Here is a 13,644-nt window from a genome sequence, read left to right as displayed (position 1 = left end):
GAATTCAATATTGAAAGCCTTTTTCTTTTATTGAACTACATACTCTATTTAATATTTTCATTTGTTGGATTTTCAGACTAGCTTTTTTTAACCAGGTCGTAACAGAAGATGCTGAAACATTACAATCAGTGCCTAGTGTTTTGCTTAAATTGCTGGGGAGCTGTTGTTCCTCTTTGGGGGTGTGCTTTCTGTTTGGTTCTTCGTACTTCCAGAGTTCTTTCGCTGGTTCCTTCCCACCTGGATCAGTTGTTCCTTCTTGCCTTTAGGTTTTCGTTTGGATAATGACACTTGCTGTTTAGTCTCTGAGCCAGTAGGTGGTGTTTGTGGGTGAGACTCGACCACACCCTTTATGATGAATCAGGAGATGCAGCAAAAAGGTGTGCAGGATGACCTCCCTGTCAGCAGGTGGCGCTTGCTGGGAGGAGCGAGCTGCAGTGCTGTTTTGGGGTCCTGTAACCAGCTCTCCTTCCTCTGGAGAGGCCCTCTTGTGCCTTGGGTGGTGGGTGGAGCCCTGGGAGTTCCAGGTGTGTCCTTATTCTCCACCTCAGTGGGGGCAGGTCTGGGAGTGAGTCTGGGTGGGGCTGGGTTGGGTAAGCCTGCCCTCAGGCTCCACAGCTGCTGTTAGCAGGGGTCAAAGGTCTCGTCTTTGCTTCTGTGCAAAGCTGCTGGGAGGGGCTGAAATGGCTCCACTCAGCTGAAAGTCTGGGCTTGGGGGGGTGGGGCTGTCTGAGACCCACACTCTGGAGCAGGTCTCGCTCCCTTCCAGTCTCCCCCTCTCCGTGGCCTCTCCCAGGCCTCTGCCAGCAAGCGGGACCTCAGGCGATGGATCGCCCCTGGCTGTGACGTGGGCCGGGAGGTTCCCTACCCAGGATTGCAGCCTGAGCTGGGTGCACAGCCCTCTTTTGGGAGGAGGGTTGCCGCTCAGGCACGCTGATCTCCCCCTGAAGGTGCACACTCCTCAGTAGGCTCTTTCACAGATCTCTCCTCCGTGCCTTGGGGCAGTGCGATCCTGACCTGGGTGCACAGGGTCTGGTCTGCAGGCCTTTCCCCTGGTCCCTGGAGATCGATCCCTGACCCTGCCAGCGGGGGAGGGGTGCTGGTCTCAAATCACCTACAGGGTGCCCAAGCTGGATCGATTTCACTTCACCTTGGGATTTGCCCTGCTCTCCTGGAGTCACCAGGCAAGCAGCACCTGGGCGGGCTGGCGGGTAGGGAACTGGGAGTCTGAGTACCCCTTAGTCTGCTATAGGGCCCCAAAAGGAAAGGTCTTGTTCCTGGGAGATGCCTCCGTGTGATGGCTAAATTGTCTTTCTGGACACACACGGGTGGGGCCGGGGAAGGAGAGAATGGAGCAATATGGCATCTGCCGATAGGCTCGGGTCTGCGCGTGGGGAGGTGCCCCGAGGGAGTTGGGAGGCCGGCGCTGTGTCCGCAAGAGGCCACTGCTCACTGGCGGCAGCCGTCTCTGGGCTGGTGTCGGCAGGTCTCTCCAGCGGCTCAGGAGCCACCAGCAGTCCGAGATGCAAGGGAGGGGGAAGTTATCTTCTCCCCCTACCCATGTCGCTGGTCTCCAGGCCTCTTGGGGCCTTTCTCCTTCCAGTTCTCCTCTGCAGCATCTTCCCGTGGAGTCTCCTGTAGTTTCAGGCACCCTTCCTGCCTACCCTCACCCGATCTATGTTTCTCTGCTAGTTTATTTTTTTCACTTTCTTCTAAAATCTGTCTTTTTTGCAGAGACACTGACTGGCAGCTTTTCTCGTCCGCCATGTTGGCTCCTCCTTCAGCGCCTACTGTTTCGCAAACAAAAATTTCCCAAGTCCAAATATGGATTTGCCAGAAAAATCATAAACATTTGCAATGATAATTTGTAACTGTACTAACTAGAATTGGCACCTCTGCTTCCTCTTCATAGCATTCAACGGTGGCTTTCTTAATGTTTTCACAAAACGGGACTCAGCTGCCAGCTGTAGTACACTGATTTCAACTTAGAAGAAAAGCTGCTTACTTGCTTGGAAATCACTAAAAACAAACAAACAAAAAAAAACCAAAACAAACAAAAAACCATCCTTACAGGTAAAAGAGAGACCGCATCAAAATAGCGCTTACGAAATGTCCACTGCTATCTGACCAAAAATTGTAGTGCTCAGATGAACTGGTGATGTCGGTGTGGCTTGAACACATCAAATCCTACAATTTTTAAACCGAGGTAAAATATATATCATATAACATTTGTCACTTTAACCATTTTTAGTTCTATAATTTGGTGGCATTAGAAACATTCAAAATGTTGTATGATCACCACCACTAGTTATTTCCAAAATTTTTCATCATCCCAAACAGAAACTCTATACTAATTAAGCAGTGGTTCCCATTTCTCCCTCCCCCAGCCCCTGGTAACCACTATTTTCTGTTTCTATGACTTTGCTTATCGTCTATATCTTATATAAATGGAGTTATGCAATATTTGTCCTTTTTGTGTGTGGCTTACTTAGCATAATGTTTACAAGGTTCATCCATGTTGTAGCACATACCAGAATTTCATTTCTTTTTATGGCTGAATATTACACTGTATGTATATACGACATTTTATTCATTCATCTGTTGACAGAGACTTGGATTGTTCCCACCTTTCAGCCATTCTCAGTAACGCTGGTGCACCAGTACCTCTTTGACTCCTTGTTTTCAGTTCTTTCTGGCAGACATCTAGGAGTCGAACTGCTGGGCCACATGGTCATTCCATGTTTACTTTCTCAAGGAACTGCTAAAATGTTTTCTGCGGAAGCTACATCATTGTACATTCCCACCAGTAATGCACCAGGCCTCCAACCTCTCCTCATCCTTGCCAACACTCGGTGTAAAAAGGTTATCTCACTGTGGTTTTGATTTGTATTTCCCTGATGACTAACAGTATTGAGTATCTTTTCATGTACTTATTGGTCATTTGCATATCTTCTTTAGAGAAATATAACTTGAGTCCTTTACCCATTTTTATTTGGTTGTCTTTCTGTTGAGGTGTAGGAGTTGTTAGTGAACAGAAATACAACTGATTTTTACACGATTTTATATTTCAACATTAAATCCTTACCAGATATATGATTTACAAATATTTTTTCCCATTTTGTGGGTTTTTTACTGTCTTGATAATGTTTTTGAAGCACAAGTTTTTACTTTTAGTGAAGTCCAATTTATTTTTTTCTTTGTTGTCTGTGCTTTTGGTGTGATATTTAAGAAACCACTGCCAAATTCAACGTCATGAAGATTTAGCTCTATGTTTTCTTCTAAGGGCTTCATAACTGTAGCTTTTAAATTTAGGTCTTGGTTCATTTTGAGTTAATTTTTGTATATGGTGAAAGTAAGGGTCCAGCTTCATTCTTTTGCATGTGGATATTCAGTTGTCTCAGAACCATTTGTGGAAAATCTATTTTTTCCTCATTGAATGACTCTAGCACCCTTGTTAAAAAAAAAAAAAAAAAATCAATTTTCCATAGATGCAAAGGTTTATTTCCAGGCTATTTATTTCTATCGGTCTATATGTCTGTCATTATGCCTGTATCACTATTTTGATTACTGTAGTTTTGTAGTAAGTTCTGAAACTGGGAAGTGTGAGTCCTCTGACTTTATTCTTTTTCAGATTGTTTTGGTTATTCTGGGTCACTAGAGTTTCAAATGAATTTTAGGATGTTTTAGGATGTATTTCATTTGTGCAAAAAAAAAAAAAAAAAAAAACCCATTGGGATTTTTGATAGGGACTGCACTTAATCTGTACATTGCTTTGGGTAGAACTGTTACCAAACAGTAATTGTTCTAATCCATGAACTTGGGTGTCTTTCCATATATTTAGATCTTTAATTTCTTTCAGCAATATGTGTAGTTTCAGTGTACAAGTCTCACTCCTCCTTGGTTAAATTAATTCCTAAGTGTTTTAATCTTTTTGATGCTACTGTAAATGGAATTGTTTTCTTATTTTCCTTCTTTAATTATTCATTATTAGTATAAACAAATGCAACTGATTTTTGTGTTGATTTTCATATCCTGTAACTCAGCTGAATTCATTTATTGGCTCTAACAGTTTTTTTTTTCTTTTTTTAAGATATGCATTCTCAAGGTTTTCTAGATATAAGATTATATCATCTGCAAATATAGGGATAGCTTTACTTCATTTCTATACTGGGTTGGATAATTTTGGGGTTAGTCCCGCAAAATTCATGTTCTTTTCAGAACCTCAGGATGTGACTGTAATTGGAAACAGGCGAGGATGCTACGGTGAGGTCGTACTAGAGTAAGATGGGCCTTCAATCTAATATGACTGGTACTCTTATAGGAAAGAGGAGAAGAGACTCAGAGACAGACACACACAGGAAGAACACCACGTGATGACAGAGCTTGATGCAGCGACAAACCAAGGAACAATCAGGAGAACAATCGGGATTTCCGGCCATCACCAGACGCTGGGAAAAAGCAAGGAAGAATTCCACTCAGAGTCTCAGGGGAGCATGATCCTGCTGACACTTTGATTTTAGACTTCCAGACTCCAGAACTATGAGAGGAAAAATATCTGTTGTTTTCAGCCTCCAAGTTTGTGGTACTACGTTATAGCGGGACTAGGAAATTATCATATGTTCTAATTTGGATACCTTCTTTCTTTTTCTTGCCTAACTGCTCTGGCTAGAATTAACGTCAACCTTCTCAAAGTCTTCCAGCAAGCTGAAGGAGAGGGAATACTCGTGAATGTACACTGCAAGGCCAGCATTAGCCTGATACCGAGACAGACAGGAAAAGAAAACTATAGGCCAACAGCCTTGATGAATGTTGATGCAAAAGTCCTAAAGGAAATACGAGGACACTGCCTTCAGCACTATGTTGAAAGGATTATATACTGTGACCAAGTAGAATTTATGCTAGGAATGCAAAGTTAAACATAGAAAAATCAGTCATTATATCACATTAATAGAAGGAAGCAAAACATCATCTCAATTAATGTGGAAAAAGCACTGGACAAAATTCAACATCCTTTCATGCTAAAACACTCAACAAATTAGGAATAGAACTTCTTCAACATGCTACAAGCCATCTATGAAAACACACAGCTAACATCATACCCAAGGGTGAAAGACTGGAAACTTCCTAAGTTTCAGGAAGAAGACAAGGATGTCTGCTTTTGTGACTTCTATTCAACACAGTACAGTTTCTACTTGTTTTTTGGTGTTTCTGTGAAGGGACAGGAGATTAGAGCTGCCTACTCTGTTATTTTGCTACCATACTCCCAAACTCTAGAACTTTTTACTATCATACATAAAACAGTATTTATTAAATTCACATATAGTACTGGAAAATAAAATTAATAGCTGATGCTGAGTGCTCACTGGTATCAGGTTCCGTAGTGAACTTTATATACCTAATCTAAAACCTTCACAAGAATGCTATGAGGCAGGTATTACTCTTATCCTCATTTCATGGTGACTTAGAAAGGATAAATAACTTGCCCAAACTAACACACAGCAACTAAGGTAGGTTGATTAGATAAATTCGTGTATTTTCTATGCTACCCTTGTAACAACAGTCGGGGTCCCAGAAAGCCCTTAGAATAAACTGAGGGGAGAATCACTCATAGAGAGATCAATGACAAAGTGCTGGTGGCCTGTAAGAGAACCGTAAGAGATGGTGCAATCACTTGGGGCGAGCAAAACCAGAGCTGCGGCCCTGCCTAGGAGCCACCGTCACTAGGGGCTGAGAAGAGAGAGCTGTGGAGAGAAGTCTTCCTGGAGAGACGTGTGAACCTTCGGTAGAAGGACAAAGCCAGCCTGGGATCATTTTTGAAGGAAGGATCCAGAAGGATAAAGATCCTGACCCACACCCTCCCACGTGTCAGAGATGCTCAGTAGCTGAACAACTGGAAGCCAGAAGACGTGAAAGGGAGTCTCCTGGGGTGACCAGCAGGGTGGAGAAGGTGGAGAACACAGCTGCGACGGGAGACGGGGCAGGTAACAGATACCCAGCACAACATGGACACACAGAATTCCAACAAACACGCTTTAGACTGAGATGCTTCAATTCAGTGTGGGTGTGAAGCAGCGTTAGTAAAGACATACAGATCTGTACAGCAGACGGAAAGATTACATAGGATAAGTAAATAAATACCTAAAGTTCTCTTTAGCCCTAACAGTACACGTTTAAAACCATTTATTTCCCAAAGTGATTCCTGATGCTGGATGGAAGCATCACTGCCTGAGCTATGATTTGCTCATTTTTGTCTACAAGTGTGAGCGAGCCTGGAGCACGTGAGGAAGAAGGCTTGTTTACAACAGCGTCGCATTAATTTATCGCGAATGGGATGCCTCTTTCTCACTGTTAGTATCATGTATTTTTATTACTGCATGTCAACAGTTATGCTTCCAGATTTCCTTCATATTCTGAGCTTTTAAACTTACGGGCACTTTGACAGACTATAGCTTTCCACACAGTGTCTTGCACGTAACAGATAAATGATTTTTAACTGATTGTTCAATGAAACAAGTGAGTTACGTACTGACTTATGTATATGTTTTTACCTTTATGGTAAAATTACACAAACATAAATCTAGAAATTAATATGAGTAGGATATCTGGAAACATTTGGCAAATTTAAGAGGATTAAATCATACAGGGTCTACTTATTGGATTACCATCTTTCAAATAGTGAACACTTTTAAGAAACTAGAGCCCTAAGCTTGTTGGCACTTACAGGATGAAAGTTTAGTTCAGGTCTTTGTTTCATTCACTGAGAATAATTACTATGGTCTGTGAAAAGTCAGAATAAGCACATTTTAAAAAACGGAAGTGCAGCATTCAGACTCAAAGCTTCAAGAGCTCACTGAGTTAAGGGCATCACCTGCAGAGTCACACAGACCCACGATTCAGTCTGGCTAGACACGGGCAGTTACATCAACTCTGAGTCTCTCGTGTGTAACCTAGGACAATGGCTCCCCCACAGAATTGCTATAAAGGATAAAATGAGATAATAATACATATTACAGTGCCTAGCATAATAAAAAACAGTCCATAATTGGGATTATCATCATTGTTGGAATTTCTTAAGGCCATATATTACTTGGAACCTAGAAATGTGTGATTTTCAATAGTATTTTTCCACTATAATTGAAAATTCACATTTTTCACTGAAATGATATGGCGATACCAATTAATGTAGCAGCAGCAGTATAATGGTAGTAGTAAAATAATAATTATTAACAACTAACATCAAAATAATGTCATGGCTTTAGTTATAAAATACTCTCATTTACTTGAAATTACACAGTGAAGTGGTTAATTACTATAATGACTTTCTCTGAAATAGGTGTGGGTTGCTCTCTTAGGTGCCAGATACGGTCATACAAAAAATGGGTGAGCGATTTATGACTTAGAACTGATACTCACTCAGATACTTCTTTACGATGGTCAGTTAAGCTTCACCATCAAGGATGGCCTTCATTTAGTGTCAAAAGTCAGTGCTGCCTTTAGCCTGTACTGCTGAGACGAGGATTGTTGGATACTTACAATGGCCTGTGACCAAAAGTCGTAAAGATCTCATCTGACCACATTCTCAGTGACCACATTTCTGTGTTCTCAGTTTACACAGACATACTGGAAGATACACACTGGAGGAGGGCATTTTCTCTCCATTTCTGATTCCCCTGACGAGGAAATTTTCCTAAGCTTATTCCCAAACTTTCTTTCTGTCCCTCTATACACTCTGCCCTGGGAGGTAGAGGGGTTTATTTGATTGGTAAATCTGGGAGGCTCAGGCCTGTCTGTCTTCCTCTTGGGAAACGCTGCCTGCAGGGAGCAGCCACCGGCCTGTTCTTCCAGGAGCGGATTCTCCCTCCAGTTAGAGAGAGAGCCCGTATGGTTCAATGGTGCCTATACCTAGTATGTTCTCTGCCTGCTTCTGTTTTCTGCCTGCTTCTGTTTTCCTTTCTGTTTTTGGCAAGCCCATTTGACTCTCATACTAAGCTACAGTATCCAACTTGTCTTTTATAAAAAAGAAATAATAAAGGTTATATTTTTGGCCTCCATATGTTACTCTTTGTTCTATTTTTTAATTTGCTTAGAAGACAGCCATGGAAGAGGAAAGCCACTTTACAGTTTCACGTACTCCTCATATCTGACCGTCGACATCCCTCCTGAATTCTCTATCATCAGGAAGCTTTGAGCCTCTAGTAAACAGAACCCCCAAATCCAACAGATCCCACCATGACCAGCTTTCAGAGCCTACACTCGAGCACTACTGCTTTTCTCCCCTGGAGGGAATTCAAACTACTTCTCTGCAATTTCAGAAAGCAGGTTTTTAAAAAAACCCAACAACCCGGGGCTACCATTTGGATTTTTCCAAACTTACCGCTGGTCTTGATGCTGAACACTGAGGGGAAAAAGGCTTGAATTAAAGGCAAACTCCCCTATGTAAGAACACAGACACATCTTCAAAGCTCATTTCATTTGGGACCGACTTTCAAAGAAACACAATTTTAGACAACCTCATACAGAGAGTAGGCAAGGAAACAATTCACCGCACACACACGACGTTTCTGAGGGCACTCACCTCAGCGGTGTGCTTCGCCACGTGCCCCACGATGACAATGACCTTCCCTCTGAAGTTCTGGAGCACGGCAGAGCAAGGGCCCTGGGCAAGCTCCCCTTCTGCGGTGAACGCCGCGCTGAACGGAATGTTGATGCTGCCTGAGATGTGACCCCGAATAAAACTGAGAAGGAAAGTTTAAGGAAAACATTGATTTGTGTGTAAACCTGATTGTGAGAGAAACTCAGAGGTCGCCAATCCCAGAGGGCAGTAGTACTAAGCACCATCCATGCTCATGTGAGTATTTTATCTAAAGGAAGCAAGGCACCTCTAAGAAAAAAAAGACAAAAACCAAAACTTGACAATGAAGTGGAAGAGAGACAGACAGACAGACTAGCCAAAGATGCAAAAAAGCCCCTCCTCGTTAAATGAAGAATTGTGGGAGTGATTCTGATGCGGCACGAGTATAGCATCCATGACTTCCAGTTTATTATCGACACCACCACCATTATTTTAAAGTTCTGAAAGTGATACGGGCAAGTGGATATTCTCAGGTCTAACTTGACACTGCAAAAGCCTATCCACGTTGGGCAAGTGATTGGAAAATGGGATTCGGAATCGTTGGAGGACATCAGCACTTCTGTTGTTGGTTAATTTCTCAAGTAAACTTAGCCGACATTCCCATTATTGCTAATTTTATGCTCTGAAGTGGGTGATGTCTTACTGTTTTTGCACTTTAGAAGGGTTCTCGTGGTTTAACTATTACTTTTAATTTAGGAATTAAAGGCATCCGTTAGCTTAAAATACTTAGATCTATCATAAGATCTTAAAATATATACCCCAGAAATTAAAAAGTACAATTAAGGAAGTATGAGTGGAACTATGGAAACGAGACAAAGATGACTCTTTATATAAATTCTAGAAAGGAAGACATTTAAAAATATTTTTCATTAATCAAATAACTCTTCAAATAAACATAACATGACAATGGTGAAACTCTCTCTAAAAGAGATGTAGATGATGCTTTAACAGATACGCTATCAACGTGGGAGGACAGGGAGGGTTTTCACTGAGAAGGCAATGGTTGAGTTCAAATATGAAGAAGTAATAAAAGTTAATCAGGCAGAGAGACAGACTGGAGGGTGGGACAGAGGGGTGGAGAGGAGAAACATTTCGGGCGGAAATGTTAGGCTCATAGTGGGATGGCACACGGCCAATGAAGAGAAATGAAGAAGGTCAGAGTGGAGTTTAGAGCACGAAGCAGCACGAGATGAGTCTGGACGTGGCCGCAGATGCCCGGCCGTGGCCGCAGATGCCCGGCCGTGCAGGGCCTTACAGGCCACCTGGATGATACTGGTCTTTATCCCAAGAGCAATCGAAGTCGCAAACTGTTGTAAATACAAAAGTAACATATGAGGTACGTATTTTGGCAGCAATGTGGAAAAAGGCTAGAAGGGTAGTGAATGTGAGGACCAGTTTATACGTTTAGACAACAATATCCTTTCCCTTTCTCAACAATCACTGATGACGACCACAAAGGGATGTTTGTGTGTTCAACAGAGGCATTTTCTCCTAAACTTCCACTTAGGTATGTTATTCAAAAAATAGAAAAGTCGGAGTTTTAAAAGGCAAAAGCAAGCAATATTCTTCCCCAAAACTCATCAATCATCACTGGATAAGGGTTTAATTCTATTTATTGACATGTCAGTTTCTTAATTGCCTGAGAGTTTGTAGGCTCATCTTTTAGAATTCTTTCTCTCCTTCCTTCCTTTCTCCTCTTTTTCTTTTCCTTCCCTCCCTCCCTTTCTCATATTTGAAAGAAGAGAAATTTGAGGCTCCTACTCTCAAGAATGATGACGGAGACTGACCACATATCTTATATTTAAAATTTTCAGGTCAGCTGCTGCTTCATCATTTTTTTTCTTTAAAAAAGTGCATTTGACATTAATAATGAGACAGAACCACAAATAAGTTCTGAAAAATGAAAAGAGACAGAATCAACATTAGCATTCCAGTGGACACTGATTAGAGTTCTCTAGAATGAGCAGAGGAGAGACTACCCTTGAACTGTATAACTTCATCAACATTAGTTTCTCAAATGTTTATAATTATTCAGTATTTTTAACTGTAGTTTCCATTAATAGTAATGGATTCTCCCTCAGCACATAATTACTCTGAAAGTACTTTTTTCTCTGATAGTGCTTTTACCTTCAGGAAAGATATACTTTAAATTAAAATTTTTGATAACACAAACTAAGAACCTAGCAACTCATAAATTCTCAGCAAATGCATCTGTGTCTATCAGGTCTGAATCAGTTGCCAGAGTTTCTGTGTTTATCACACAGCCCTTATCAACCGTGAACATCTTTTCTTTCTAGTGCTTTTATCGTAGCAAAGACAACACAAGTCTATCCTGGTCAAATGCTGTGGTAGACATGGTGGGTTGCCTGCCTACCTGCCACTTTCCTGTGGAAGAGCCTACGCTGGCATGTGTGTGTCAGATGACCCCACAACCACGGCTGACAGTTAGATATCCACCTTCCTCCTCCCTCCCCTGATACAGGCTAAGTCGCTGAGATTCTCTCCCTTGAAAATCAGAAATAAAAGACATAAATGACAATGCTCAGACTGTGTTAATCCTTACAATGTAAAGTCACATTTAAGTGCCTCTTCCACAAAATCTGTTCAGCCACATATTAGCAGATTAGAAGTCTCTGACTCTCGAAGAAAAACTGTTATTTTAAAAGATAAATTCTGTGAATACTATATTTGTTTTTTAAAAAAGTACCCATCTATATCTAAACATCCAAAACTTTACCTATAATCATAGATGAGCATGGGGATGATTTTGTGAGTTCAGTATCATAAAATTTATTTTTTACTGTGCTTTAGACATATTTATTATGTGTTCTTAAAGAAGATTTTAACCTAAACTGCCTTTGAGTCACTACAAGTATGTCATAAACTTATCATCCTAGAATTTTCTGTTGGTTGTGCTTTATGATTTGTTGTTAAAAAATTTAGATTAACTATTAAAATACTTGACAAAATACCATGGCAATAAGAGTCTTATTTGGAAGAGAAAGTTATAATGCAAAATGCATAACTATTCCAAGCCTTTTTTAGGCTATGCTTTGGAAAATAATACACAAAAGAAACAGAGTCTTAAACCACATTTTCCTTATTCTTAGCCTAGTTCAACCAAAAAGCCTTGGAAAACATTTACGAACACTCATCCAAAAACACTCTTGTCACTGAAACTTCTAGCACAGAAATGACTGGGTAAGCACAAACACTTACAGGACAGGGTGGTCAACCCTCTAAGTCCTCTCTCCCAACTGCACTATTGGCGAACAGCAGAGGAGAGTGAGACTGGCCTACTTATATATGAGCACATTCGCAATGAACGGCTTCTTTTGCTTCGAAAAGTTGGACAATGAAGACAATTTTGGATATTTAAGAATCTTTTTTCCTTGGTAATTATTTAAGTTTCACCTCTTACAATACAAATTCTCACGTGACACAAACGTAAGATAAAGTATTAACAGAACTTCTTTAGGCATTTTCTAGACATGTCAGAGGTGGTCAGATTATATTGTAAAGGTAGGTAGCGGAATGCTTTTCTCACTTGTTGATTCCTTCATATTCAGAATAAATTACTAGGTATTTGAAAAGTGAGCAAAAGTGAATAGATTTTGGTATATTTGTGTTAGACAGAATGAATAAAGATCGAAATAGAAGACAATTTTTGACATGCGGTGACTCGAAGTGACCACAGTCAACGATGCTCAGTCCTGGCCTAAATCGGGCAAGGAGAGCCACACGACAGAGAACACGTTGAGAGAAGCCCATTTTTCGTGCTCCAGTAACTGTGGTTTTCTTTCACTGTACTGCGGTGGAAGACAAGCATGTACAGGTTCTTCACACCAAGGCAGTGTGAGAGATGAACAGGCAACACTACATAGTTGAGGATTAGGACTGTCACTTCCTTGCTCCTCTTAAATTCCAGACAAAAATCTCAATTCTCTACATGTACCTTTTGCGATTTAAAAAGCCATTGCTTGTCAGCACACACACAGATATGAGGTAAACGATACCCACACTTAAAGAAGTTCTATTAATCTAATGATTGTATTGCCCAACAGCTAGACCCTATGTTATTTTATAAACTAAGAACTTTAAAAAGCTACAAAATACCCAGTTTAGAGACTATTAAGGAAATAGAAGCCAAAGTACTTACAGGGTAATTAGTCCCATGCAAATATACATCTTGATAGTGTAATTCCAACAATGTCCATGACAATTTTTGGTCTGATTTTGGCAAAAGTGGAAATGGCATCTGTAAATGCTAATCTCTTACCTTCCAGTGTTCAAAGAAATTAGGATTTTTGATGATATTCTTGGAAGAATTAAAAGATAAACATGATTACAGAAGTCAGCAGTAATTGCGATGAAATCTCTAGAATGGAGTAATAACAGCTATAAAAACATAACAGCATCCAGTTACTGCAGCAGCCACTTTGCCAGGTTTTAACAGGGCCGTTTACCACCCTGGCAGTAGACACGTGACTTTCCTGTGGCACGTGGTGACCCCACCACACCTCTCACCCTGTCTTGCAGCAAGCTACACACCCCCCAGAAGAACCATTGGCCCAGCGCTGCACCTGGCAGACATTACCAAAAAGGATGGGTGACTTCACTTTCCCTTCTTCACTGCCCTAGACCCACCCCACTCTAAGCGGCACAGAGCAATACTGATTCTTTCCTGTGAGTCTACAATTGTAGACGGCAGAACACCCAAGCCAGGTCTCCGCTTAATTCCAACTCTGGACCAAATGTTGTGGGGTGACACAGAAGCATTTCTACATTGGGTGACTCAGCCATGCTCACTGGGGAGCAACATTCAGGCTCGCTGCTCTGCTTTCTGCTGTTCTGTTTGTATACATCCTGCAGACAATAAAAGAGGGGGTCAATGAAAAAAATCGGACTATGAGGTTTAGAAAACCTTGGATCACTGCTTTCATATTCTGTGCGTTTTAAAATTTCAAATAATTTAATTATTTGAAAATACCAGGAGTGGCATGCACATAAACTAT

The 13,644-nt window shown here is 41.1% G+C and overlaps 1 protein-coding gene across 1 annotated transcript in view; it reads right to left on the bottom strand.

The window, feature by feature from the left end:
* The window catches only part of TBCK (TBC1 domain containing kinase), a 110,856-nt gene that overhangs the window by 20,086 nt on the left and 77,126 nt on the right, over positions 1 to 13,644 (bottom strand). The window contains exon 22 of the mRNA XM_012655085.1: positions 8,573 to 8,732. Coding sequence (XP_012510539.1) covers positions 8,573 to 8,732 — 160 coding nt within the window. The remainder of the gene's footprint in view (positions 1 to 8,572; positions 8,733 to 13,644) is intronic.

This window comes from Propithecus coquereli, unplaced genomic scaffold (genome assembly GCF_000956105.1).
Source record: "Propithecus coquereli isolate 6110/MARCELLA unplaced genomic scaffold, Pcoq_1.0 Scaffold46, whole genome shotgun sequence".
Taxonomy (NCBI): Eukaryota; Metazoa; Chordata; class Mammalia; order Primates; family Indriidae; genus Propithecus; species Propithecus coquereli.
Note: the sequence above shows the minus strand (reverse complement) of the source record. Positions and strands in the feature narration are given on the sequence as shown.